The following is a 28000-nucleotide window of genomic DNA, read 5'->3' as shown; positions in this document are numbered from 1 at the left end:
CTTGAGCTTGTTTTCATAAAGCAGTAAGAAGTGGAAATCAGTTAATGCCATAGAGTGTGGCTTTATGGGCGTCCCACTACTCATCTTAGAGTACTCTAGAAGAGACTTGTTCTCCAAAAAGCTATCCTCTACCACATTTTGAACACTGCATGGTTGGCGCAGAAAATCATTAGAATATGCTTGTCCTTTTCATGTTGAACAGTAACTGAGAAGGTCGAAAGCAAAAGCCCTATCTTAATTGCCTTACCCTGGCTGTAAACCAAGATTCAAACCACCAAAATAGATGCCTGGGCCAGCAAGCCAGGCAAAGCACTCGGTCCGTCGTTGCTTTGCCGAAAAATGCACTTCACTGCAAAATTTTCAATACAATATTAAATATATCTTTAGATATATCAGAAACCAAAAGAGATTTAATGCAGTCTAACAGGGAGAGGTGGGGGCTGTGATGAGGGTGGGGATGGGAATCGGAGAACAAGTACATATGCTTGCCGGGAGACCACCTCCACATCTTGTTTATAACCATTGAATCCTGCTCTCAAAAAAGTTGCATATAGACTCTCAGTCACCCCTTCCCGCATTTATAGCTATTCAACAAGAAGTTTTCAACTTTGATTTGCAAGCCTAACTAACCAGGTTGATTGGGAAAACCCTTTGCTGCCTCTGGCTCTTTTTATTAAGCTGTTTTAAGAAAGCAAGCTTCTAAACGTTTTGAAGGCAAACTCAAAAACATTAAGAGCAAAAACTATCCATGCAACCCATCAAGCTTAAACTCTACCACTAACAACAAACAAGTACCAAACCTGAATACTACTCTTAAGCATACCTACAACCACAACATGTAAGCTTGTAGGAAGTCTAGGTAGTCACGAGGCACCTTCCGAGACCACTCCAAGATGTAGCACCCATCCCCAATTTTTTATGCCACATAGATAACAGGGACAGTTCTAAATTCTGATTGTATATCTAGAATCTATACTCTGGTTCTGCAATTAAAAATACCATTCACCTGATGCCCCTGGTAGCCATGAAATCTCTACTGGCTGCAATTTCCAGCTCTTAATCCCTTCAATGCCCATACTCCCAATCTGTCATTTGCATGCCTAGCCAGACTGATACACAAGCTGGAGAGAGAGAGTGAAGAGAGATCACCGTTTTTGTTTTTGGCGGGATGCTTTTCTTTGGTTGGTGCCTTTCGATAAGTCTATAAAGGGAGGGATGGCAGCTGAGAAAGTCGTTGTGGCATCCTACACCTGGAGAAGTACCTTCGGAGGCATGGGGTGTCACAAAATTATAGCTTGGCTGGCAAGTCAACACAACTAAGGACTTGCATCCGGAAGAAGGGAGCAGGATACAGTCTCATCCAAAGCTTAGTGGGGACGGTCATGTGCAATATATTTGCTCAAACATCGTTGTTGAGTTAAGAGTTAGCTTGCATCCCTAATCACCATTTTGTAGCGCTTCAAAACTTGGTCCAAACTAAGAAAGCCAAAGCAAGTTGCTTAGAACTTATGTAGCTTGATAGAGTGAGATGACCTATGACATAGCTCCAAGACTAATTGAGACCAGCCTTCCCTCCGTGGACGGGTGGTAAATCCCTAATTACAACTTAATTACAGCGGCAAACAATTAATGCAAATCTGAAAATATAAATTTACCTACTGATCTTGGACAATGCACACCTGATTGGCCCCAAAATTGGCGCCTCTTTCAGTATTTCTTTAGCTTTATTGAAGAAGAAGTTGATTTACAATGGGATTCTCCTGATCCCCTTTGCAATCCAAACTCCCCTTGCTGTCCAAAGTGGCCAGCAAGTCTTCAACCTATTTTGCCCCTTGATTCGACCACTTAATTGGCCTTCACCCACTTCATAAATGATGGAAATGCCCCAAATTCAATGGCTGGCTAGTCCTCCACCTGAATTTAGCTGAAATTCACCTTCAACCCTGAAAAATCCAAGTCTTCGAGCTTCCAATTTTTGGCACACTTTCCAAGCATGCTGCTAATTCCTAATTTCTGCTGTAAATTAGGGTTTACAACAGAGAAATTTGCAATTTCTCAACCTCTAAGGTTCCAAATGCTAAGATCTTTGAAGAAAGGCTGTGAAATGACTGGGAGATGAGAAAGAAAGCTGTAGAGAGAGAAAATTCAGAGTTTTGTCCTGAAGAATGACTGAAAATCAGTTAAACGCAACTGCTTCTGTTGATTGGTCTTCTCTTGCCCTTGAATGCCTCAGAAGGTCCTTCAATGGCTGCAGATCAAACCAGCAGCATCTCCTCCCTCTCTCTTGCAAGCTGAATACACTAAAAATACCTCGCTCTAGCCTCTAAAGACGTTTTTCAATCTTGCATGGCCATTTTGGACAAGTGACAGCCTTCCCAAATGGTTTTTCCTGCATTATCAATAATTAAATATTAATTTTCAATCTTTAAATACTGAAAATTAATCTAATAATTATTTTGATACCCTGAAAAATAATCTAACTGGCCAATAATTTAATTGGCTAGGCAACTTCCATTCCTGAGTGTCCCTTCGCCATCTTTGACCATCAGATTGGCGTTAGGTACCATTATAAACACCACTTCTCTAGTGTCACCAACTGACACTTATGACCAAATGAATGACATAGGCCAACAACTAGCACCAGATACTACCAAGTACCTATGTGGCATAACTTATAGCACCTTTTGCCTTTGGCATCCTCTGATTTTTTCGGGTCTCGAGCTTGCAAATTTACTCTAACCCCAACTACACCTCACATGTGCAACATTTACTTAGCCATGTGATTAAAAATTAATCCACATGTTAAGTGAGGTTTCAAAAATACATACCCTCATGACACTAATTAACCAAGACATTTTAATTTCTAAAGCATTCATAACATAGGATGGCCATTTTCTAGCTCCCCACCGTAGTCGCCAGTCCATCCCATCCCACTCCTGTCCCATGTTAGAGCCCAATTGCATGGTAATGTGATATGGTGATCCGGACTTCCCCTTCACATCCCCATTCCTGTTTCCAACCTTAAAAGTTGTCCCTGTTACTATGTTTTAAAGGCATTTGAAGCATATCCCAACATTAACCAAGAAAATGGATGCATTTATGTTAGGTAGCCATATCATCACCTGCTGCATCAGCAATTGCTCAAAGATTTGGTAACCCCCCACTTTTGAGTCACAAGAACTGACATGCTAGTGTTGTTAGCATAAACATGGAACAGCCATGTGGAAGCATTATCAAGGCTGTCACTCGCAGCTGCAACATGCTGAAAAAGAGAAGGCAAAACAGTGTTTTTTGAGGGGAAAACAAAATGAGAGAGAAGAGTAGTTCCTAACATGGATTGCCCAAAAGTAGTGACCCTAGCTGAACCAGACAGATCTTGATATTCAGGCATCAGCTGATGCTGAAACTCAAACAATTGCCAACATTGTACAAATTCATAGTCATATGCTTCCTGTGAGTTGTGTTTTTATTGTTTTACAATGTCCAATATTCTAACCATCTGCTATGTTGTGCTCTGGTTGTTTTGTTTCATTCTAAATAGCTATGTTGGGTGTAAAGTCCCTTAATGTCCGTGTGTATAACTTATATGGGTGTGAACACACACTTATTTGTACCCTAACATATAAATACATTTTATTCTTTGTGTACCGTGACTTGCAGGTACACTCACCTTGGGATTCTCTCTCTCTCTCTCAACACCGCTCTTGCTCCATTACTGTCTCACATTCCATTGCACACTCATCCAAACAAACTAATATCAGAGCTGTGGCAAAGGTGTGCACACTTCCCAAGGCAGGCAACGGTCTGCCGACAGTGTTTCAGGCTCATTTTCCACTCACACACGTCAAGTTGTCACTTTTCAGACACATGCGTACCAGGCGAGGCAGGCAATAGGTAAGTTTTGACCAAGCAAGGCAAGTGATAGGTCAGTTTTGACCAAGCAAGGTAGTCTACAGGTCAAGGGCAAGCAGCGACTGGGTCAAGCATCTGTTTCCAGCCAGCGTGAGGTTAGGCAACTGCTTCAGACTGCTTCCAGCCAACACGAGGTCAGGCGACTGCTTCAAACACAGCAACAGGTCACATCCATCAGTCGTCGCAGGCAGAATTTGCGCAGGCAAATCACACGGAATGTCAAGGGCTGCCTTTCATCATGCTTCGAGCAGTTTTTTTTTGTCAGATTTTTATTAATTTCTGCAAGCGGGCCCCCTATTCACTGATGGGGGTTCGCACCATAAGCACAGTTTTCAGATTTGTGCATATTTGTGCCCAAAGTTTTGGGGGTTTTCCCAAATTTTATGTTAATCATGCATAATAGTAACATTGGACCCAGAATTTGCAAAAATTGTGCACATTGGCCTTGAAAATTTTGGAGCTTTTCATATATCAGTGAAATATTTCTCAATTGAGTCGAATTTACTAACATTAGTGCCCCTAGAACCCTAAGGTTTAAGGGTTGTACTTTGTACTTTCAAGTTACACTCTTTCAGTCTATTGCATTGGGTGTCGTGCTTCACTCTCCACACTGTCTACTGCAGTCTTAGCTGAGCTTTGATCCTCTCTCTCTCTTACACTTGGTATCAGAGCAAAGTACATCTCAGTCTTCTCTCTGTGTTCAGCTAAGACTTCTCTCTGTGCTCTGGCCTAAACCTGGTTAGCTGCTCATTAGAAATACCAGCTGGTAGGTGCATCAAAAGTTGTCACTCCAGCAGGAGACGCCCTGCCCCTGTGCCCTGTACAGCACCACCTGTCAGTGCTTTGTGCAGCTCTGCCAGATGCAACGCCCTACAGCTTGTGCGTGAGCCACCACACCCTGGGTGTGCCGCCTTCAGCCCCTCCAGCGCCGCCTGTGCCTCTCCCTACTCCGTGTCCTGCTGCTCCGCCCCTGACCAGCCACCACATTGCCCGCCTCTGACATCGCCTGCGACGCCCAGCCCGCCTATACCTGAGCCATGTGTCATGCGCCCTTTGCCCTGCGTTGCCTGCCACTGCCCCTGCAGCCCGTTTGTACTCTTGCCCGCTTGTGCAGCACTGCCTGATATGGAACCTGCGCCGCCACATCCTGTATTGTACCTGTTGCCACTGGCTCGACTTGTTTCAGATGTTTTTTTTAAATACTTTTTTATTCCAAATTCACCTCTAGAAAAAGGAGCTTCTACCTAGGCAGGCACAAAATTCTGAGTACGTGCCTGGGACACGGTTGATGCAAATTTCTTGGCAAATTAATCAAAAATTTTGGGGCTTTTGTATTTTGGAAAGACATTGGCACATGTACAACAGTCTCGGTGAGAAATAGACTGTTTTGGACAATTTTGGGGCTTTTGCTCATACAGTGTTGCTGAACATTGAATGCAACTTGGACTGAGTGCATTCCAGACAGTTTTGACAAAGTGTACCTCAATGTACTAATTGCAGCAAGTTATTTGCTGAAATTTCTAGAAATTTTGGAGATTTCCAAGTTAGTCTAGCTTGGACATTGCTCTTTTGCCTTCTCTTGGTATTGATTATCATGGCAAATCAGGGAGATGTATTTACCTACGTATCCAAGGAGGACAGATTGGATGGTAACAATTACTCACTTTGGTCCTTCATGATGAAGAATGTACTTGTTGCGAAAAATCTTTGGGACTATGTCAGTGGAGAAGAAGTTAGGCCCGGAGTTGTGGCTCTTGCTACTGCTCCTCCAAGAGGACTTGGACAACGGGCACCTCAGCCTGTTCAACCTACTCCACTTCAGCCACTTCCCCAAAGATCAGCAACTCAAAAAGCATGGGACACACGGGATGCACAGGCTTTGTCACTGATTGAATTGGCAATTTAGCCATCCTTCATCCCTCACATTCGTTCGGCAGCTTCTTCACGAGAAGCTTGGCTAACTTTGGAGCAGATGTTTGCTGGTAAGAATGAGACCCGCATCTCTTTCTTAAAGAAAGAACTTGAGATATTGAAAATGGATGAGGGTGATTCCATGCAGGATCACTTGAACAAAATTCAGGACTTACATGGGCAACTAATTAATGTCGATGAGTACTATTCAGATACACAACTGATATCTACTACATTGAACTCATTACCTCCTTCATACTTGGCTTTTCATATCGTCCTAAACCTCACAATGAGGATTGCTCCACAACCTATTTCCTTTCTTCAGTTAGTCAATTTGCTTCTAGAGGAGGAGCAAACAAGAAGAAAAAGTGGTGTGGATGTCATAGTCTCTGAGCAGGCTTTTATGGCTAGACAGAATGGCAACCAAGTAAAAAATGCTCTGCAAAGCTCTGGGACTTCATGCACCTCACAAGGAAGTAAAAAACAAGGGGCGCGCAAGCCAAGAAGAGCAAATGCCATTGTTGCAAGAAGCCAGGCCACTACATCACTGAGTGTAGAAAGCGCATCGCTAAGGAGAAGAAAAAAAAGTTAGGGATGTTTGTTTCTGATGCTCCTTCCACTGCTACTGAGTCAGCGTCCTTTGTTTTGCAAACAGGGACTATTGCTTTTATACACGCAGTTATGACTCTTCTTGGGTTGATTGAGCATTTAGCTCTACTGAGGATGCAGACACTTGGTTTTTTGATAGTGGTGCTTCTAGGCACATCACATCTCGTAGAGATTTATTTGCTTCTGTTGGTGCAGCTCCAGTTGGCAAGTCTGTACAGTGTGTCAACAATGCATCATACCCTGTTAGAGATATTGGGGAGATTGTGCTCACAGCCATTGATGGCTCTATTCTCTGCCTACAGGATGCTTTGTTTGTGCCAGGTATAAAAAAGAATATGCTCTCTATTTCTTCTTTGGCACGTTGTGGATTGCAAGTCACCTTTGATGATAACAAATGCATGGTGAGAGACAAGGAACACATGACTTTGGTCTTGATTGGCACTTTATGTCATGGGTTATATGAGTTGGATGATCTTTCAGTTGATCAGCCAGCGTACTTGGCATCCACTCTTACTTCTGCTATGATACAAGGCAGAGTTATGGCATGCTCGGATGGGGCATGTGAACTATTGTAGCTTGATGCTCTTACAGCATACACAGATGCTACATGGATTACCTCTTCTGGAGAGACCTCCAGAGCACCTATGCGAAGGATGTATTTTGGGGAAAATGTATCAGTTTTCGTTTCCCCGTGATATTGTTTTTAGAGCCACAGCCAGGTTACAATTAGTGCATTCAAATGTATGTGGGCCTATGCAAACAAAGTCATTGGGAGGATGTTACTATTTTGTGACTTTTATTGATAACTTTACTCGATCTGCTGGGTCTATTCTTTGGTAAAAATTTCAAAAATGTATGATGCATTCTTAGCTTTTGTGGCACTTGTTGAAAATCAATCTGGCTATAAAATAAACAGACTCCGTTCGAACCGAGAGGGGGAATATATATTCTCTATGCTGAATTCTTTTTTGAAGCAGAAGGACATTGTTCATTAGTCCACTACTGCTTATACTCCATAGCAGAATGGGGTTGCAGAGAGGAAGAATCGATCACTCATGGAGATGGCTAGATATATGCTGAAAGCAAAGAGCTTGCCACACAGTTTTTGGATGGAAGCCGTTATGTGTGCTTGCCATGTTTTGAACAAATGCCCCACCAAAGCATTAAAGAAAATTATACATTTTGAGGCTTGAAACAGCCAGAAACCTTCTATTGGGCACTTTTGTACCTTTGGGTGTCTTGCATATGCACACATTCCCCAGGTACTCAAAAAAAAGTTGGAATGCATTTTTGTGGGATATAATAGTGAGAGCAAAGGCTACAAACTCTATAATCCAGTCTCTAAAAAGGTGTTTGTCAATAGGGATGTACTCTTTGATGAAAAATTAGAATTATCCCTTGCTGGTTTAGACACATATCAAGCTGCCGTTTGAAGGGTTGCTGCCCATTTCATTCAGTGATTCAGCTAGAGCTTCAGCAAGTGAACTCAATGTTCAGCCAACTACTCCATTGGAAAATGCAGAAAATCAGCCGTTGGCTGATCTGAATATTCAGCAAAGTGCTGAAACTGAAATTCAGCAAGAGCTTATACATAGTCAGGATGCAAGACAAATGCCTAGATGGTATGTATAGACTATGAAAGATAGTCATTTGGATGCACCCATGGCTGGTCGTACTAGAAGGCAAGCTCATATACATGATACTGCACATACCATGGAGTTTGTTATGGCAGCAAGTACAGTTGATGATAAGGAGCCTAAATGTTTTAAGGATGCACAGCAAAATGTGCATTGGATAGGAGCAATGTAAGCTGAATTTCATTCTATCATTAAGAATCAAACATGGGATTTAGTATCTTTGCCCTTTGGGAAGAAAGCCATCAAAACAAAATGGGTCTACAAGCTGAAACAGAATGCAAATGGATCCATTGACAAATATAAGGCAAGGCTTGTAGCTAAAGGCTATGCACAGAAGAAAGGCATTAACTATGAGAAGACATTTACTCCTACCTCCTGAATGACTACCATCAGATCTATGGTTGCTTTGGCTGCCCATTATGGATGGACTGTGCATCAGTTAGATATTAAAACTACATTTTTACATGGGAAACCTCATGAGGAAGTATATGTACAGCATCCCATTGGTTTTGCAGTTGAGGGATCCGAACACTTGGTTTGCAAGCTGAAAAAGGCTTTATATGGTTTAAAACAAGCTCCTAGAGCTTGGTATGCAAAGATCGATGCCTTTTTGCTCAGCCAAGGGTTCATAAACAGCTCATCTGAGTCTACCCTTTACGTATGTAAAGAGGGGGGATCGATGCTGATCATTTGTCTATGTTAATGATCTTTTGCTTATAGTTACATATGCTGATCAAATTTCAGCATTCAAACAAAATTGCAGCAAACTTTTGAAATGTCAAACTTGGGGTCTTTGCATTATTACTTGGGCATTTAGTTCATACATGATGCTAGAGGAATTGGTTTATCACAGTCAAGATACACTGGTAAACTTCTTGAGAAGTTAAGCTTACAGGATTGCAAGCCAATCTGTATATCAATGGAACCTCGACTAAAGCTGACATTACATGATGACAGTGATTTGTTTGATATACACACATATGCTCCAACAGTTGAATGTCTTATTTACCTATGCAACACTAGGCCGGACATACAGTTTGCAGTTTCAGCCCTAAGCAGATTTATGCATCAGCCACGCATGTTACATTGGCAAGCTGTTAAGTGTGTCTTTCGTTACTTGCAGGATACTAGATCTCTTGGATTGCTTTATGCCAAGGGGGAACCACTGCAGTTACATGCTTACAGTGATTCTCATTGGGCTCGTAATTATGATTCACGTCACTCCACTAGTGGCAATTGTTTCTTTCTTGGCTCATCTTGCATATCTTAGCTTAGCAAGAAACAATCCACTGTTGCCACATCATCATGTGAAGCTGAATACAAGGCAGCTTTCACTACCACAGTTGAATGCGTATGGATTAGACGCTTGCTAGCTGATCTCGATGTATCTGTTATGGAGCCTATTCATTTGTTCACTGACAATCAGAGTGTCATTGCAGTGGCACGGAACCCAATGTTTCATGCAAGCACGAAACACATTGAACATTATCACTTTGTCAAAGAGAGACTACATATATGTGATATCAGCCTTGTCTATTGTCCTACCACCAGTAATGTGGCAAACATCTTGACCAAAGCTCTTCCTCCAGACAAATTTGAAGCATTTCGCAATGCTTTAAATTTGATTTCCTTTGGTGGCGGATGATCCTTGTACTTTTCATCACTCTTCACTCCAGGGGGGGTTTGTTAGGTTTTACTCACACCTACGCTCACAGAGGAGTGTCGGTGATCAGTAGGACACTCGAGCACTTTTTACTCTCGATACGAGAGGTTTTTTCCCCCGAACTTATAGTCTTCTTTTGTATGTGCTTATGTCACACACCTACAGGCACTTATTGTGTTCGTGTGTGAATACTCCCCACAACCCTAAGGTTTAAGAATTGTACTTTGTACTTTCAAGTTACACTCTTTCAGTCTATTCCATTGGGTGTTGTGCTTCACTGTCCACACTATCTACTGCACTCTCAACTGAGCTTCGATCCTCTCTCTCTCTCTCTCTCTCTCTCTCTCTCTCTCTCTCTCTCTCTCAAACTCTACATGTACCTCATTTACCACCTCCTCTTCTTCTACCTCTACTCTTCTATCTCGAATCTCCTCCATCCACTTCTTTCTACCTTTACATCATTCTCTTCCTCTTGTATCTCATCCCCAATGTGTAGCTCTATCTCTTTCCTCTTCCTTTACCTCCTCTTCTTTCCCTTCCCCTACCTCTATCTATACCTCTATATTCTTTACCCCTATCACAATGCCTAAGCCTCTTGAGTCTTCATGAAGCATTTACATTACACACATCTCACCTTGAGTCTTAGTCTTCAATTTCTTTTTGTATCTACTACTTTTTGTACTTGCCACTTGGTACTTGTGACTTGCCATACCATGATCCATGAATCATGATCCATCATTGCAACTAGCTTCTTTTTTATCCATTGTATATAATTTCAATCTAAAAAATGAAATTAGATCTTGAAAATTACTTGTGACTAATGTCTTAGATCTACATTTTGTCTCAATCTCTCATCATGTTCATGACTCAATATTGAAAACTAAAGCAAAAACATTTGCAATTTGTCAACTATATTAGTATTGGATGGGTACTGCCTTGTGATACTCTTATCTCATGGATAACCACTCTCATGTGAAAACAAGTGATATTTACTAGCCTAACCCTTAAATTTCTATACATTTTTAAATGACCGTACAAGACAACGCATTTTATCCGACATTTTTTTATGTAGGATACCATACTAAGTCCACAAACTAGACAGATCGGATGGATCATACCTTACTACCCTGTTCTTGAGAAACCTGAGATGAAATTCTTTATATCATACTTGGATCTTTGACATGTTAAACAAGCCTTAATAAAGTTATGTTTATCTCTTCGTAATGTTGACCAATAAAAGAAATATTCCATTGTACTTTAAGTGGTTTCCCTTTCTCTATGTCCTACATAAGGAGGTTCATGACTTTCTTTAAGCACTTTCTATTGAATGTGAGGAGTATCACAAAGGCAATTATTCATGAGAAGGCAACCATGTTTGATCATCAACATCCAATAATGGTCGGGATATATTTGTTTGTTTTGTGAAGGTCTTGGGGTTAACTATTACCCAATCGATCAAAAACTTTTTGAAAATACGCACTCAATCATAAATCTTTTCAAAAATAAAACAAAAAATCATCCCACCAAAAAAAATCCATTATGTTTCCATTTGCCTTTGCAAGACTTATTAGGTCACTGGGCAGTTGATGAGCACCCTTTGTCCGATGCTCTTATCCTCTTTGGAACGAACACTTAGGCTCCCTTGGTAAGATAATCATCCCCTCTATAGTTTTGATAGCTCACTAGGCAACCTATATGTACCTTTGTCCGAAACTCTGGCTGCTTTGGGGTGGGATGCTTTGGGAAAAAGAAAAGAAAAAGAACTTAGGCTTGACTACAATCCCTTTCTAATTCCAGTTCTATGCCTGAGAGAGGATGCTGAGCTAAATTACCATTAGCTTTAATTAAACAGCCCCAAAACTCAAGTTAATCGATGAAGTTTAACCATTCTTTTAAACCAGGAGCGGTTCAAGAGAGTTTCAATGTCCCACATGTAAACCCTAATTTGTGAGGCCCCAAACTTTCTATAAATAGGCAGCCTACCCTCCCATTCAATCAATTTCGTTTTTGCATTTGCGCGTGCCAAAGCTTTGTTGCTCACATCCCGTTCATGGAGGACATCTTGTGAAGAAACACCCTAACGTAAAAACATAAATGAAAGCATACGACAAAGCATAAACTCAACAAAACACAATTATGGTTAGGGTAGCTTACAGACAATGAACACAATAGAAATCTGAATGAATAACTGAATACTAAATATACAATACTCATGTAGCAAACAGACCATATAGGGAACGAAAAACTGTATCTTGAACTCTTGTGTCTCGAGGACTAAGACAAAGGTGATGAGCAGGAGAGTGTGTCGTACTCCTAATGGATCCCGAAACGCAACAAGGCAGCCTCCGTAGGTAAATATAGCAAACAGTGCTACCGAATCAATTTAGAACAAGCAAAAGAGAGAGAAAATTGCAAATGCAGATTCAGCTAATGATGTGACAGCAATCTACCCAGTAAAAGCAGGCAACAGATGACGTGGCAGCGCCTATACAGTAAATGCAGACAGAAACCTGTGGGCGACAGTTGGGATGAAGTTGCTGATGGCTGGGCAGCAGCCGGGGCCTGCAAACACAACAATTTGCTGACATAGACAGGTAGTACGACAACAGGGCAGCAATCAGTAGCAGTCCCATGGCTGGAAATAGTGCAAATCAATGAGGAGGAGGCTAGAAACAAGTGCCAAACTGATGTAGACAGCAATGGACAGCTTCGACTAAGATATCCTCCACGAACAAGGTGTGCACAACGAAGCTAGAGGGCCTGAAACCTACAAAAACGAGATTGGATGAATGTAAGGCAACATGCCTATTTATAGAAAGTTTCAAGACCTTGTACCATGCACCATTTTAAACTCTCTCGAACCGTGTACCATTTCAGGATTTCATTATTTAAGCATTTTTGGGCCTATTTAAGAGACTAATTTAGCAAGGAATGCTATTTTAGCTCAACAATTAACACCTTCTGTTGAGCTAAAAATGCATTAGCCTATTCAAACAGCCCCAAAACAAGCTTAATTAATGAAAAAACCTCTTATTTTAAAAAGAAACATGATCCTAAAGAGTTACTACACACTTTAGGACATCTACATGCCCGTTTCTAGGTGGTGTACCAATTACGGAGGCTCGACCTCCCACACACATTTTCAGGTTATCCCTTTGGGAGGGCATCCCAACCATACTCGAGTGTGGATTGTTTGGTATCGCAGTTTGCCTCTATGGCATTACCTAATGGACCATCCGATCATTATGTTGTGCCCCAGCCAACATTTGGACAAGGCTATCGTGTCCCAATGCCTTCCACCTACACCTACAGTATCATATGGACCTATGTCTATTTTGGTACTTTCGCAGCAATTGGCACTCATTGAACATCAACAGCCTGTTTTTGCCTATCCATCTTTACCCCCTCCTCCTCCTTATCCACCACCACCACCATCTTATCCCATCTATGCATCTTCACAAGAACCTCATGGTTCTAGTTCCTCATCTGCCAAGCATGCTTTTAATGACGACTCATTTCAACGGGTCAAACTACACCATTTGGTCAAATTTGATGAGGCATGTCTTAGACTCTCAGAACCTATGGGATTTAGTGCACGGGTTGGAAACCCAACCTAATCCGGCCCTTGTTCCATACAAGGCCACCGTCCACTCATGGAAAACTCGTAACACCTCCGCCATTGTCGAGCTTATGCAGCACTTATTGCTTGAGTTTCACTCTCAGCTTCAGCATTTCGACTTAGCATCTGAGAGTTGGGCGCATTTGACTAACCGCTATGCAGCTCAAAATAAGACCTGTCGGCATCAATTCTGATCATAAGCTCCAAAATTTTAAAATCACAAGTCAAGTTGGCTGAGTATCAGCATCTCCTCGCTGAGTTCTCAACCACTAGGGCTCCTAAGTCCCCTGACGATAGGGTTACCCTATTCCTTAACAAGCTGCAAAGAAAATATTTCCATTTTGTGCAGTAAGTGGTTTCACAACCTCAGAAACCCACATTTTATAAGTTTGAGTGTCAACTATTGCACTAAACACGATTGTTCGATCAATTTCATAACACGTCCCCGATAGAAAAGGCTCTAGTTTCATCTTCTCAAACATCGGAGGCTCTAAGAAGGCATTATGGTCTTAAGGAGGAGGTAGACACACCTTCACCTTTATCATCTTCTTCTTCTCGTTTTGTCATCTTACAAATGAAGAGTTTGAGGAGTACTTGTGTATCACGTATAGTCCGGTTTACACCCCTCCAACGAGTGCTGCTACTCCATCTCGACCGATTGGTGAGACTAGTCATCTCCTTGATCTTGAAGGGACCACAACATTCAAAGCATCTAGCAATCCATCTTCTTCATCATAGCCAAGCCCTATGTCATGTTTATATAACCCTTTTGAGTCGTATGAGCCAAAACCCTCTTTTGTTTTTTATTTTGTTGTGCAAGATCCAGATGATTTTCAATATGTTAACTTTACTAGAGGAGGCTCTTGAATCAAATACCCTTCATCAGGTATACCTCTACCATGTGTTTCATTTGAGCAAGTAAACCGCACTTCTCAACTCCCTCCTATTCCACCACTATCTTCTCACATTCTGATCTCCTCACATCTTCATTTCAAAACCTTGGATTACACTCCACTTCTGCTCAAAGCACACTAGGGGTTGGATCTTCCATCTCTACTCCTAGAACTTTTTATTTCTCCATACCGCAATCTACCTACTCTCCATTCTCTATACCTCTTGGTGCATTGTTAAGGGGAATGCCACCCTTTAACACTATACCTTCCACATACCCCCACTTTACTACATCCTTACACTTTGGGATGGCTATGATGGGCATCCCCCTCACTACCCCCAGTCACTCACAACCCCCCCGTCCAACCTTTCAACCACAGGGATATCCATCTTCTGCTTACAAATTGTCATCACACATCCCTTGGGTCACTCCTACACAAGGCTTTTCATCCTCTACTCCGCGTGTCCCTATCCCTCCCCCATGGGCTCCTCGTCCGGTTACCATGCCCATACCCACATTTGGATCCACTGTGCACACTTCTCGTATGCATGATGAGCACTCTAAGATTCCTTCCCAAGTGTACTCCACTTCTCCACCCTATCCCCATTACACAACTCTCTCTCCTAGCACTACCACTCCTGTTGCAACAACCTAGAATGCCTTCATATATAAGACTCATTTTAACAAGTTAAATTTCACCACTTGGTCGAACTCCTTGCAACAAGTGCTTGAATCTCAAGGACTTTGGGACCTCATCATTGGTACCGAGCCTATACCGACGGACCCTCGATTAGCTCACCTTGATCACATCTGTCAATGGAGAGCCACAATGCTACAACCAATGTTGAGTTAATGTAAGAGTTGCTTCCTAAATTCCACTCACAATTGTAGCATTTTCCCCCTGCATTTGAGCATTGGAGTCAAATCTCATAGACTGCTATGTGACACGAGATCGCACTCAATGTATCAATCACAATTTTGAGCTTTAGAATTTTTCCATTAAGGAAGTGGGTGATCTGAAAGTCAAATTAGCCAAATATCAACGGTTACTTGCTAAGCTTTCCACTACTGGCTTCCCAAAGTCAGACGACGATCAGGTTACGTTCTTCTTAAACAATTTGCCTGAGAAATACCTCCATTTTAACTAGCATATTATCTCACTTCCTAGATTGCCGACCTTCTACAAGTTTGAGTGTCAATTCTTGCGTTATGCATAGCTGCATGATCAAGTCCACAAGAAGTCCTCTATACACATCCATTCGGAGAGATAAGGATTGGTCATGGTTGTCAAGTACAAAAGGTACAATATGGTACGGTACAATAAAATACAATACCAAATGGTACCTTATGATTTAATAATGTACGATACAATATTAGTATTTTAAAAAATTAACTTGATTTTTCTAAACACATAAATCATTAAATAATAAAACACGTGTTTAAAGTGGAAATAGCCATTTCATTACAAAATAAGATGAATACACGAGGGTGGCCCTCGCAGTTGCATGCATTACGCGCAACATGTGATACAACTAAAGTCTAGTACATACATGAACAATGGATCATAATGGCATGTAGATACAATGATAATAGATACAAAAAAGAGAGAGATCTATGAATCTATAATGAGGCATCACTATCATCATTACCATCAGAATCATTTGAGTACTCATTAAGGGAGTCTGAAGATGACTCCTCGGCATCGGATGATGAGATACTCTCATACTCATCCTCACCGACAATGAGGTTATTGCCATCATCCTCAAAGGATGGCTCCCTAGGCACCGGCTCTGTAGGCAAGGAAGGGATGTCATCATAAGGCACGAGATCGGAGCTACTAGAGCCTCGCCTTACATATATCTACATGCCACTCAAACCATCACTCCTCAATGTCGAAGGGCGTCGAATGACCATGGCTCTGCTACCACCTATTGGAGATCCTCGCCCATATGCACGCTAACTACGAGTATCTACTGCTATAAGTTCTCTATAGAGCTCCGCAAAGATTCTCTCCTCCTCTTCATCCACCTCTTGATGTATACTCGAAAGAGTGTCACCCATCAACTTAAATGTATCAACATTCACCTATACAATGCACATGAGATTGTAAATGCTCAAGTCTAAATGTAAAGTATAAACTTTAAAGTTTTAAATCTATGGTTAAGTGTTTACTTGCTTTGGACTACCATGCTCATCATAGCCCTCATCATTTGTAAGTTAGTGCGGCAATAGACTAGCCCCTCTAACTATCATGTGCTAAGCCAATTGCGAATCTTCATGTGAATGTGAATTGCGAATCTTCATGTGAATGTGAATACTAGCTCCTCCAACACTGCATAGTGATCATCCATAGGGACCACACAAGTGAAATAAGCAAGTCAGTCTGAACTGAGCTCTCTATCATCCATGAAAAATGAGGACAGCTGGTCACATGCAGCAGTTTGGAGCCGGATGACAGCTGGAGAGGGAAGCTGTTACATTTACCAGTTCCAGGCCTCAGTGACTACAACATTTTGGTTTCCAGCCTGCTACCCTGTTTTTCAACATCACCTCAGCTCTAACTGGTGTTTGCGGCACTCAAGATCCATCTCTAATAGATGTCACACTCCAACTACTCCCTCAGCTTGCTCCCGTGAGAGTTATCAATTGTTGGACAACTCTACCTCGAAGCATCTTATACACACATTAATTTATTCACAGCATTCATTCATTTCATTCTGAGTTATCTTCCTTCATTGTTTGTGTTGTTGCTTTTGTCTGAGTTATTGTGTTTTAGTCATGTTCGTAGATTATGTGTATAGGGCAGCCCTTCACAAGAGGAAAAACACAAAACACAGAAAATGACAATGATCAACAATCCAAGTCTGCTACTCCAAATGTAGACAACCAACAAAGCGGTTTGTTGAGGAAGAAAACAAAGCTGTAGCAAACAAAACACGCCTGAACCAGCAAATGCAAGAATGCTGATGTAGACAACTGCTCTAGGAGGATCCTAGGATGCTGGGCAACTGCTGGAACTGCACAAAACACAAGTCGACTGATATAGACACACAGCTGAGTAACCACAAAGCAGTGAAGTAGGTCGCCAACTGAAAAAGATGTCACCAGGTTGTAGAAAGTAACGCTAGACTGTGGAAGATGATCACCAAGCTATAGGAAGTAAGCACTAGATGGTTGGAGAAGGAAAAGATTGAAGAATGATCATTGAACAATTAGAGACACACACACACACACACAGAGGCGTGCACACACACACAGAGTGTCTTGAGGACTTGTATTTTTGAAACCTCACTTAACATATGGATTAATTTTTAATCACATGGTTAAGTAAATGTTGCACATGTGAGGGATAATTGGGGTTAGAGTAAATTTACGACCCTAGGACCCGAGGAAATCACAGGATGTCAAAATAATAAAAGTTGCTATAATTATGTCGCACAAGTACTTGGTGGTATTTGGTGCTAATTGTTGGCCTAGGTCATTCATTGGCCATAAGTGTCAGTTGGTGATACTAAAGAACTGGCGTTTAATGGTACCTAACACCAATCTAATGGTCAAAGATGGCATAGAGACACTCGGGAATGAAAGTTGCCTAGCCAATGTTGTGCTAAGAAATGCACTTAACCACTTAAACAGCCCCAAAACATGCTTATTTTAGGCTTATTTTAGCCAAAACCCTAAAACGAGGAGCAAATCGAGAAAGTTAAGTGGGAGAGGATCTAGAACCCTAATTTTCTATAAATTGACAGCCAACCCTCCACTCTTTTACAATCTCGTTTTTGCAAATTTCAGGTGTTACCAGCTTGCTGCCCACACCCCGGTCACGGAGGACATCTCAGCCCCCCTTGCTGTCCATCACTGTTCCCTACAGTGTTGCACCTGTTTCCAACCCTCCACACGCTGATTGCTGTTGTTTCTGCCTAGCGACTGATTGTTGTTCATATGCACTGTTGTCGTACAGCCTGCCACGCCAACAAACTGCTACGTTTGCAGGCTCCAGCTGCCTCCATGAAAATTTTCTCCTGTCTGCAATCGCTGCAGTCTTTCTCTCTCCTGCAGGCTCCGTTTTTAGTCTTTCTCTCTCTTGCAGGCTGTCCTACCTGCGTTTTCAGTCTTTCTCTCTCCTGCAAGCTCCGTTTTTAGTCTTTCTCTCCTACAGGCTGTCCTGCCTACGTTTTTAGTCTTTCTCTCTCCTACAGGCTCCGTTTTTACTCTTTCTCTCTCCTCATTGTTGTCTGCATCAGATCCAGCTTCTCACTACTACGTTTGCTGGTGTTTGACATCCGAAGGCTACCTTGCTGCGATTCGGGATCCGTTCGGAGTACGACACACTCTCCAGCTCATTACCCCTGCCCTGATCCTAGAGATACAAGAGTTTGAGGTTCAGTATTCATTCACTGCATAGTGTGTTTGCTGCATGAGCATCATATTATTAGTAGTCATATCATTTCATTTATTCACTGTGTTTACTGTCTCTGAGTTACTCTAACCCTAACCCTAACTGCGTTCTTTTTATCAGTCTGTGCTTTGTCGTACAGTTTCTGTTTATGTTTCTGTGCTAGGGTATTTTGCTTTACATGGTATCAGAGCCTAGTACTCTCTGAGAAACCTAGGCCCTTGATCTGAAAGCTCTTCGCAAGAAGCAAGAACAACAATAGGTTCAAATGACTTCGAACACATCAACACCGATTCAGTCTCCAGATCAGCCTATGCTGAGAATCGAGCGAGAGTGGGCCGATCAGCTTGCTCCACAAAGTTCCGACATGATGGAAGAAACATTTGAGTACATGGAAGAAAAGATAGGCAAGCTGACCTCTGAGGAATATAAACTAATCATAGCCTGCTATGCATGGATTTCACTCTTCAGATGTTGCGCGTAAGTCTAATGATGTTGCAAGGCCGTCGAGACCTCCATCAGGGATGGGCCCCCCTCTTGGAGAGCAAGATCCGGAGTATGTTGCATTTTTCACACTCTTCCGTTCTCTCTGATGCAAGGTACTTTTGATTTGTCTTTTGTGCCTTCTTCTTTTACCTCTTCTGTTTTGCAATATATTGGTAGAGATTATGTGGAAGAAAGAGTCCAGTCTGTTGACTACGAAAAAGATCCTCTAGAGGACCAATTCTTGTATGTTAACACACGTCGTGGGGATTATAAGAAAAAGCCAAGTAACTCTTCTTCTATCCTTCCTTCTTTTCCGTCTACTTCACATAATCAGAATGAATTTGGTGTTCCTTTCACTTCATTACATGGTGTATCATCATCTTCACAGTTTCATTTTCAGTCTTTAAATGATAAAAATGAACAAAAAGAATCTGCACCTCATACACCTCACTTTCAAAACCCACCACATTCTTCCGCTGCTTCACCACTTCCATTTATACCATTTACATTTCCATTTCAGACACCTCATGTCGCACCGCACATCACACCGGGGGGTTATGGAAACATAGGCACATCCATTAGGGCCTCATCCTTCCCCCAACCGGGTGGTGTTCCGCCTACCTCATACACACTTTCGCGATCATTGCAGCCTGGGTATCCCACTCAGTCTCTCCCGAGTGTGGATCAGTTGCCTCCACAATTTGCCTCCATGGCATTGCCTAGTGGACCTTTTGGTCATAATGCTATGTCCCAACCTTACTTTGGACAAGGCTACTGTGTCCCAGTGCCTCCATCTACACCGGCACCTTATGGAAACATTCATGTTCCAGTGCCTCCGCATCAATCGGCACTCATTGGACACTCACAGCCTACTTCTGCCTACCCACCTCTTCCCCCTCCTTCTTACTCTTATCAAACACTCTCACCTCCACCATCTTTCCCACCATCATCTTACTTTATCCACCCGACACCTCATGGTTCTAGCTCATCTTCTTCCAGAATGCATTTAATGACAAAATACGTTTTAACAGGTCAAACTTTACTACTTGGTCGATTTTGATGAGACATGTCCTTGATTCACAGAACCTATGGGATCTAGTGCAAGGGTTATAACCCCAACCCGATCCCACATTTGTTCCATACGAGGTCCTCCGCTCATGGAAGGCTAGAAATGCCTCCGCTATTGTCGAGTTGATGCAAGGCTTATTGCCAGAGTTTCATTCTCAGCTTCAGCATTTTGGCTTAGCGTTGGAGCGATGGACACACTTGATTGACCGCTATGCGGCTCGAGATAGGACCCGTCGTATTAATCTTGACCATGAGCTTCAGCTTTTCAAAATCACTCACCATGATGACTTGAAAGTCAAGTTGGCTGAGTTTCGGCGTCTCCTCGCTAAATTCTCCACTACGGGGACTCCCAAGTCCTCTGACGATCAGGTCACATTGTTCCTAAATAAACTCCTCAAGAAATACTTCAATTTTGTGGAAGTAATAGTTTCAAAGGCTACCATGCCTACATTCTATGAATTTGAGTGTCAGCTGTTGCGTTACACACAATTGTTCGATCAGTTTCATATGAATTCCTCTTCAGAGGGGCTCTTCTTGCTCATTCTCGGAAAGGGCAACAAGGGAAGGGCAAACTAAACCAAACCTCCACTCAAAATCAAAATCAAACTCAAAAGCTAAATCAATCTGGGGATTCTCAAGGAAACTCCCAGTCACAACTCAAACCTGGGTGGCAGAATGTACCTAAAAAGAATAGGTATTGTCAACATTGTCAAAAGGCTGGCCATTTTGACGATGAGTGTCGATCAAAGGCACGAGGCACAGCACCAAAACCTAAGTCTCAGACCCCCGCCCCTCAGTCGGGCAACCCCCCAGCAAGGGAGGCAGGGTGATGGCAAGGGGCAGTTTAAAGGTCAGACTCACAATGTCACCGCACAGTCATCTCAATCGACAACATTCTCAACTCCAGAGGGCTTGTCTGACTAGTCTGCAGAGGCCCATATCGTCTCCATAGAGACATCAAATGCGAGTCTCGTCCACATCTATGAGTTGCCTCTTGACGAGGTTACTGCAGAGGCCCACTCGTCACAACCGAGCACTTCAGCTCCAGTTTGGATTGTGGACAGTGGAGCTACACATCACATGACTCCTATAGAGGACATTTTCCATACCCAAGCCCCTGTAGCCGAGCGGGTCCGTGTAGGAAACAACTCCTCGGTCAAGATTCAAGCTTAAGGTTGCGTCAGTTTTGCCATTGACAAGGGTCCAGATCTGGCTTCGCTAGACAATGTATATCATGTTCCTCAACTTGGGGTGAACTTGTTATCTGTTCAGCAGCTTTGCCGGTTGGGGCAAGCAGTTTTCTTTACAGCGACCACAGTCGAGATCCTTGACTCTCTGACGGGTTTGGTGATTGCTCGCCGTGAGGCACAGCCTAATGGCCTATACCACATGACACACTTTCTGACCGAGCCGACCGCCGAAGGCTCCGTGTTCCATAGCTTCCAGGCCTTAGCCACATTTCAGGAGCCTACGCACAATAAGCGTCTTTGGCATTTTCGCTTAGGGCATCTTGGTTATGACTCACTTTATGAGTTGTCACGCCGTGAGTTGGTTGAGAGCCTTCCACGCCTGAAGCTAGCTCGAGATGTCTGTAAAGCCTGTCAACTCGGGAAGCAGCAATGTACTCCATTTCCTCAGCAGTCTACATATAGAGCTAAGGAGTCTCTTAGATTGATTCACGTTGATCTTTGTGGGCCAATATCCACTACTGCTTTGAACGGCGCGTTGTACTTCTTTTTGATAGTGGATGATCGTTCTTGATACATGTAGGTGTACTTCCTCAAGCATAAGTTAGATGCTTTCACATATTTTTCTGCTTGGGTGCTGCTGGTTCATAACCAGACTGGTCGTCGTGTTGGGTGCATGAGGAGTGATAGCGGTGGTAAGTTTATCTCCCACGAGTTTTCCGAGTTTCTACAGAAGCATGGCATTTCTCACCAGCTTACCTCTACCAACTCCCCCTCTCAGAATGGAGTCGTAACACGTAGAAACCGCAGTCATGGAAATGGCACGCTCTATGTTGTTCACAACAAAGCTTCCTGAGCGCCTTTGGGTCGAGGCTGTTAACACTTCAGTGTACATCCTCAACCGGTGCCCGACTGCGGCTCTTCCTCAAAAGACCCCGTATGAGGCATTTTTTGGCTCTCGGCCTGTTATTTCCCATTTCAAAGTCTTCGGGTGTTGTGCGTACACACACACACCTGATGACAAGATAGGAAAGCTTACTCCCCGAGCTGATCTCCTTATTTTTGTGGGATATTCCTCTAAAGCAAAATCCTATCGTTTGTTCGATCCTCGGACAAACAAGATGATCGTTAGGCGGGATGTCACCTTTGACGAGAGGGATATTATGCAGCCTTCTGCACCGGATTTCAATCCGCTTCCTTCTTCCACATCATCAAAGATCGTGCCTACTGAGCCTGGTCTACTTCCCGCTCCTAACATTCCTATAGTTTCTTCACCTCCCAGGTCCCCTTCACGAGACCCGTTACCTTGCTGATACCAGCAGACCATGCGGGATTCGGGGACCCTACCATCAGATTTCACTCCGGAGGGACCTAGAAGATCTGCCCGGCTTGCTCCTCAGGCATCATTTGCATCGCTGTTTACAGCTAATTACATAGCGCATTCTGAGTTGAATACCTGGCAGGAGGCTCTTCAGCACCCTCAATGGCGAGAGGCAGTATTAACCAAAATGAGACTTGGACATTGGTGGATCGTCAGAGCCACAAAAAAGTCATCGGGACAAAGTGGATTTTTCGGACAAAGCTAAAAGCTGATGGGACTTTAGACAAGTACAAGGCTCGCCTTGTAGTGCAAGGGTTTCGACAGAAGCACGCCATTGATTATGAAGATACCTTTGCCCCTACTGCACGGTTGACTTCCTTTCGGATGCTACTCGCACTCGCCGCTCAGCACGGCTGGCCGATACATCAGATGGATATCAAGAGTGCCTTCCTGAACGGATACTTGGAGGAGGAAGTCTATGAAGCAGCCACCAGGCTTTCCCTCAAGGAACCCTAGGGATACGGTATTCCGCTTGCAGAAAGCTCTTTATGGGCTGAAGCATGCGCCGCGGTCTTGGTTCCATAGAATGGATGAGTTCTTACAGACTCATGGATGCCATTCTACCCCTTATGACCCGAACTTATATGTTCGATCCACTCCAGAGGGGGTTAGCTCTACCTTGCTATATGTTGATGACTTACTCATCACAAATTCAGATTCTGTTGCCATAGCGGAAATTAAGGCTAAGCTTAAAGCTACATTTGAAATGACAGACCTTGGTTTGTTGTCTTATTTTTTGGGGATGGAGGTAGTTTGTTCTAGAGGATGTATTTTTGTGTCACAGCAAAAGTATGCACTTCAGCTTGTGGAACAGTACACTTCGGATCAGACACGGCCAGAGGCCACGCCTATTGATCCTACTGTCCACTTGTTGAAGAATACCCTGGGAGAGCCCTTCGATGCACACACCTATCGTTCTGTTGTAGGAAGACTTCTTTGGTTAATTCACACTAGGCTAGATTTAGCTTACTCAGTTAGCATACTCGGTCAGTATTTCACAACACCTAGGATGTCACATTGGATTGCATGTCTTCGAGTGTTGAGTTATTTGCGATGTACTTTTTCTTATGGCTTGACATATGGTTCTGGTTTATGTTTGCAGGGGTACACTGAAACTAATTGGGCAGGAGATCCTAACACCCGGCGTTCCCATGGCGGCTACCTCTTTACCTTGGGCACGGCTCCCATTTCTTGGTCCAGCCGTAAGCAAGAGACGGTGGCGGCTTCCATGGCCGAGGCTGAGTACCGGGCTCTCTTCAATGGCACAACCGAGGCCATCTATCTGAGGAGTTTACTGGCAGCCCTTCATTTTCCATGTGACTCTTCCACAGTTGTATACTGTGACAACCAGAGTGCCATTGCCCTTGCGGGCAATCCGATCATCACACCACGGACACGGCATGTGAGAGTCCACTTCCACTTTTCCAGAGAGCAGGTTGAGCTAGGCACTATTCGCCTAGAGTTTGTGCCTTCATCAGATAATTTTGCAGATATCTTAACCAAAGCGGTCAACCGGCCGATTCTTCAGTACCTGCTACCTAGGATCCGCTTGGGTACACCCTCCCCTACTTCTTCAGCTTGACAGGGAGAGGGTGCTTCCCTCTTGCTTTCCCTTCCAGTTTGAGAGGGGGCGGCTCCTACTCTTGATCGTGACATTGATGATGCTTACAATTTTTTAGACATTACATTCACTTATTCTTTTGTATTGTATTATGGGCATTTGTAACTTCATCCGCACTATCAGGATGACCTAATTGTAAAAGGGCACTTAGACAAGTGAACACTTCCCCTGCGAGGGCACTGTCTCAGTGGCGCCGTTGCATAACATATTGCATGAGTATAACATCTTGCATCTCCCTTTGCATTACCCTATGCATTGGCATTCTATTCATGTCAACATGCATCTGTGCGCATTTATCCCTTTTCGGTCTTTTGGAGTAGTCGACTCTAAGATCCACCATATTCGTAACATAACACATGGCAGTTCTCCTAAAGGCAGTTTCCCTATCCTTGTTTGCTTACTTGCTTTGCTTGTCTTGCTAAGTCCACCATTTTTTTTTTGCCTCTCACATATTTAACACATGATTGGCACATACACTCACTTTATCATCCTTAGGCACTTATCCTCGTCAGTGCGAGGGATTGGCTTGCTAGTTTTGTGAATAACTTGGGTTTAAAACTCTATCTTTTTATATCTGTCACTTAATCGGCTGCTGCCTCTCTATTACTTATGTATTTTCAAAACACTTTTCAAAAAAAACAAACAAGTCCATTGTTGATTCCATCCACCTTTGTAGGCCTTGGTAGGCCCTTGGGCAGCCGACGAGCACCCTTGGTCCGATGCCCTAACCTCTCTAGGGTGATCACTTGGGCTCCCTTGGTAAGATATCCATCGCCTCTGTAGTCTTGGTAGGCCACTGGGCAGCCGACGTGCACCTTTTGTCCGATATTGTGGCTGCTTTGGAATGGGATGCATTGGGGTAAATCAAAATTTAGGTTGGCCTACTTTTCTCACCCTATTTTGGGCCTGAGAGAGGGTGTTGTGCTAACAAATGCACTTAGCCACTTAAACAGTCCCAAAACATGCTTATTTTAGGCTTATTTTAGCCTAAACCCTAAAACGGGGAGCAAATCGAGAAAGTTAAGTGGGAGAGGATCTAGAACCCTAATTTTCTATAAATTGGCAGCCAGCACTCCACTCTTTTACAATCTCGTTTTTGCATGTTTCAGGTGTTACCAGCTTGCTGCCCACACCCCGATCACGAAGGACATCTCAGCCCTTGCTGTCCATCACTGTTCCCTACAGTCTAGCGCCTGTTTCCAGCCCTCCACAGGCTGATTGCTGTTGTTTCTGCCTGGCGACTGACTGTTGTTCATCTGCACTGCTATCATACAGCCTGCCACGCCAGCAAACTGCTGCGTTTGCAAGCTCCAACTGCAGCCCTGACAATTTTCTCTCTCCTATCTGCAATCGCTGCAGTCTTTCTCTCTCCTGCGGGCTCCGTTTTTAGTCTCTCTCTCTCCTGCAGGCTGTCCTGCCTGCGTTTTCAGTCTTTCTCTCTCCTACAAGCTCCGCTTTTAGTCTTTCTCTCTCCTGCAAGCTGTCCTGCCTGCGTTTTGAGTCTTTCTCTCTCCTGCAGGCTCCGTTTTTAGTCTTTCTCTCTCCTATAGGCTGTCCTGCCTACGTTTTTAGTTTTTCTCTCCTACAGGCTCCGTTTTTACACTTTCTCATCTACTCCATTCTTCTCTGTTGGACAATAGAACAACTTCACTATCCCATCCTTGATCAAATCATGCACATAGTGATACCGGATCTCTATATGTTTTGTGCATGCATGAAACACTGGATTCTTGGCAATGGTGATGTAACTCTTATTGTCACACCTTAGCACAATTAGGTCTTCATCCTAGACTCCCATATGACATAAGATCCTCCTTAAACATGTTGCTTCTCATGTAGTAAAATAGATTGCCTTATACTCTACTTCGGTAGAAGACAATTCCACAGTTGGTTGCTTCTTGCTAAGCCAATAGAAAATTTTTGAACCAAAAGGAAAATAATAATAAAAATTTGACTTTCTAGAATCATTGTCTACTTCCCAATCTGAGTCATAGAACCCCACAAGAAGTACCAGAATTGTATGTGATACAATTGCCAAGAGTTTTCTTTAAGTATCTTAGAACTTGCATCATCCTAGCCTTCCAATGACTCTCACAGGGTTTGTTTGAGAACCTACTCAAAACTCCAACAATAGAACTACTATGTCCTAGCATTATACAAGTAGATCAAGATACCTACCAACCTCATGTACCTCCCAATGTCTATTAGTGTTGTGTATCCTCAACGGATAACTCTGCATTGACCTCCATAGGTGTAGCTATCTCCTTGCACTCAGTCATACCAAATGCTTTCAAGATCTCCCATGCACACTTCTTCTGAGCTTCTTCTAAGAAATGAAGATATTTCTTGGCTCTTGCTAGACTCACTGTTGTCTGCATTAGATCTAGCTTCTCACTACTGCATTTGCTGGTGTTCGACATCTGGAGGCTGCCTTGCTGTGATTCGGGATCCGTTCGGAGTACGACACACTCTCCAGCTCATTACCCCTGCCCTGATCCTAGAGATACAAGAGTTCGAGGTTCAATATTCATTCACTGCATCGTGTGTTTGCTGCATGAGCATCGTATTATTAATAGTCATATCATTTCATTTATTCACTGTGTTCATTGTCTCTTAGTTACTCTAACCCTAACCCTAACTGTGTTCTTTTTATCAGTCTATGCTTTGTCGTATGGTTTCTGTTTATGTTTCTGTGTTAGGGCATTTTTCTTTATAGCCAATTCAATTATTGGCCAATCACATTATTTTCCAGGACACCAAAATAATTATTAGATTAATTTTCAATATTTAAAGACTAAAAATTAATATTTAATTATGGATAATCCTTAAAAAACATTTGGGAGACGCTGCCACTTGTCGAAAATGCCCATGCAAGACTCAAACACGTGTTTAGAGGCTGGAGAGAGGCATTTTAGTATATTCCGCCTGCAAGAGATGTTGTTGGTCTGATTTGCAACCATTGGAAGACCTTCTAAGGCAGCCAAGGGCAGGAGAAGACCAATCAATAGCTGGCGACAGCATCTATAGGTTGTTGAGATAGGGCAGCAGTAGTAAATGACTAATTTTCCTCAATTCCTTACATCTACAAGCTGTTGAGAGCGGGCAGCAGCAGTAAATGACAGATTTTCTTCAGTTTTTCACAAAGAAAGTCTGAATTTCTCTCTTCTCAGCATTCTCACTCATCTCTCAGTCTTGTTATAGCCTTGCTCCAAAGATTTCAACATTGAGATCACCAAAGGCTGAGGAATTTCAGATTTCTTTGCTGCAAACCCTAATCTACATTTAAAATTAGGGTTTAACAACAGCCTTGAGAAGTGTGCCAGAAATTGAAAGCTCCAAGACTTGGATTCAACAGGGCTAAAGCTGTTTTCAATCAAATTCACGTGGACAGACCAACAAATCAATGAATTTGGGGCATTTTCCATCTCCATCAACACGGGAGAATGCCAATTGATTGCCCAAATCAAGAGACAAATCAAATTGAAAAGTTGCTAGTCATTTTGGACACCAAGGGGAGTTGGAATACCGAAAGGGATTGGGAGATCCCATTGTACATTAACTTCTTCTTCAATTAAGTTAAATAAATACCGAAAGGGGCACCAATTTCGGAGCCAACAA

General features: G+C 42.9%; 1 protein-coding gene across 4 annotated transcripts in view; it reads right to left on the bottom strand.

Annotated features, from left to right (window-relative positions):
* Positions 1-28000, bottom strand: part of LOC148012489 (zinc ion binding protein) — a 155906-nt gene that overhangs the window by 118613 nt on the left and 9293 nt on the right. For all 4 annotated transcript variants that reach the window (XM_087669722.1, XM_087669723.1, XM_087669720.1 and 1 more), the window contains exons 7-8: positions 248-349; positions 1-145 (exon numbers count right to left, since the gene is read on the bottom strand). In XM_087669722.1, coding sequence (XP_087525848.1) covers positions 1-145; positions 248-349 — 247 coding nt within the window. The remainder of the gene's footprint in view (positions 146-247; positions 350-28000) is intronic.

Source organism: Lygodium microphyllum, chromosome 27, assembly GCF_053477565.2.
Source record: "Lygodium microphyllum isolate KBCC chromosome 27, Lygodium_microphyllum_v1.1.10, whole genome shotgun sequence".
Taxonomy (NCBI): domain Eukaryota; kingdom Viridiplantae; phylum Streptophyta; class Polypodiopsida; order Schizaeales; family Lygodiaceae; genus Lygodium; species Lygodium microphyllum.
The sequence above is the reverse complement of the archived record's forward strand: the minus strand, read 5'-3'. Positions and strand labels throughout refer to the sequence as shown.